Source organism: Tigriopus californicus, chromosome 10 (genome assembly GCF_007210705.1).
Source record: "Tigriopus californicus strain San Diego chromosome 10, Tcal_SD_v2.1, whole genome shotgun sequence".
Classification (NCBI taxonomy): Eukaryota; Metazoa; Arthropoda; class Copepoda; order Harpacticoida; family Harpacticidae; genus Tigriopus; species Tigriopus californicus.
Window position 1 is genome coordinate 1,647,883 of NC_081449.1, and position 1,086 is coordinate 1,648,968.

General features: G+C 47.3%; 1 protein-coding gene across 1 annotated transcript in view; it reads left to right on the forward strand.

Annotated features, from left to right (window-relative positions):
* Nucleotides 1–256: 256 nt before the first annotated feature.
* Nucleotides 257–1,086, forward strand: part of LOC131889154 (DNA-dependent metalloprotease dvc-1-like) — a 9,774-nt gene continuing 8,944 nt past the window's right edge. The window contains exon 1 of the mRNA XM_059238175.1: nucleotides 257–442. Within this exon, the coding sequence (XP_059094158.1) occupies nucleotides 285–442 (158 nt within the window). The 5' untranslated portion in view covers nucleotides 257–284. The remainder of the gene's footprint in view (nucleotides 443–1,086) is intronic.

Consider the following 1,086-nt stretch of genomic DNA (forward strand, 5'->3'; position numbering starts at 1 on the left):
TCCTGAACAATTCAGACAATTGAATTCTTTTGAATTCTTTTCATAAAAAAATGGGTGGTTCCGCATCGAGATTGGGCAATCTCCCCGGCTGAAAAATGAATGTGTACTTGCTGGGGTTATGCATTATTTAGCAGTTGTGGGCAAAATTCGTGAAAAAATCTGGCCACCCTGCAAGGCAGTGTCCACCAATTGTGAACCATCTTCAAGGTCAAAATTCGGAGAATGGTTCACCTTCAAATACGGTCCTGTTATTTTTATTTTATTGTGTAAATCCTCGGATAGAAATGTCGCATGAAGACGCCGATTTGGCCGTGGCCCGCCGCCTCCAAGCCGAATTCGATTCGGAAATCAGCTCATTTCTGCCCCCTGACACTGACGGCCCCGCCCACGGCCCCGCCCATTCTGCTTCGTCGGGGATATCCCAATCCGATAGACCTTCAGAGTAGACATCAACTTTCGGGCGTGGGATAAGGCGGGAGGGGAGGGAAAGGCAGAGGACTGAACGAGGAATGGACCGGCCTGGAAAGAGACCACGTCCGACAAAGCGCGCTCAGATAAGGACTACGGCCATAGAAAACCATAACCATATATGAAGTTATCTATGACTACGGCGCTGAGAAGTCTAGCGAGTGGCATGGTAAACGGATTCGTAGATGAGGGGAAACGGCGCGATAAAGAGTGACCAGCTTAAGGACTGCATGCCTTGGGATGATTGGGTGGTACAAGGCGCTCGATTACCAGGAGGTCCGTCGCAGCAGAAGAAAACGGCTTAAGGATCAATGGAGATCGAGTGACCAGCCCAAGGAGGAGATATATGAGGCAAGCGCTGGTACCAGCAAACAAACTGCCAATGCCAGTGATGCAAAATTGGCGTTTCAAATTAGTTTTAACGAAGCTGACTTTTCCTCATATAGCAATGTGAAGGAAGGATCAGCTCATAGAAAACCATAACTAGAATGCTTAAGTTCAACATGAGCTGTACCGCATGAGCATGTTTTCAGGTCAGCTGACGCTGGTGGAAATGGGACAAAGATATTTCGTTAAATCTCGCTTCAGGCAAGTTGAATTATTATCATGAAACGTTTG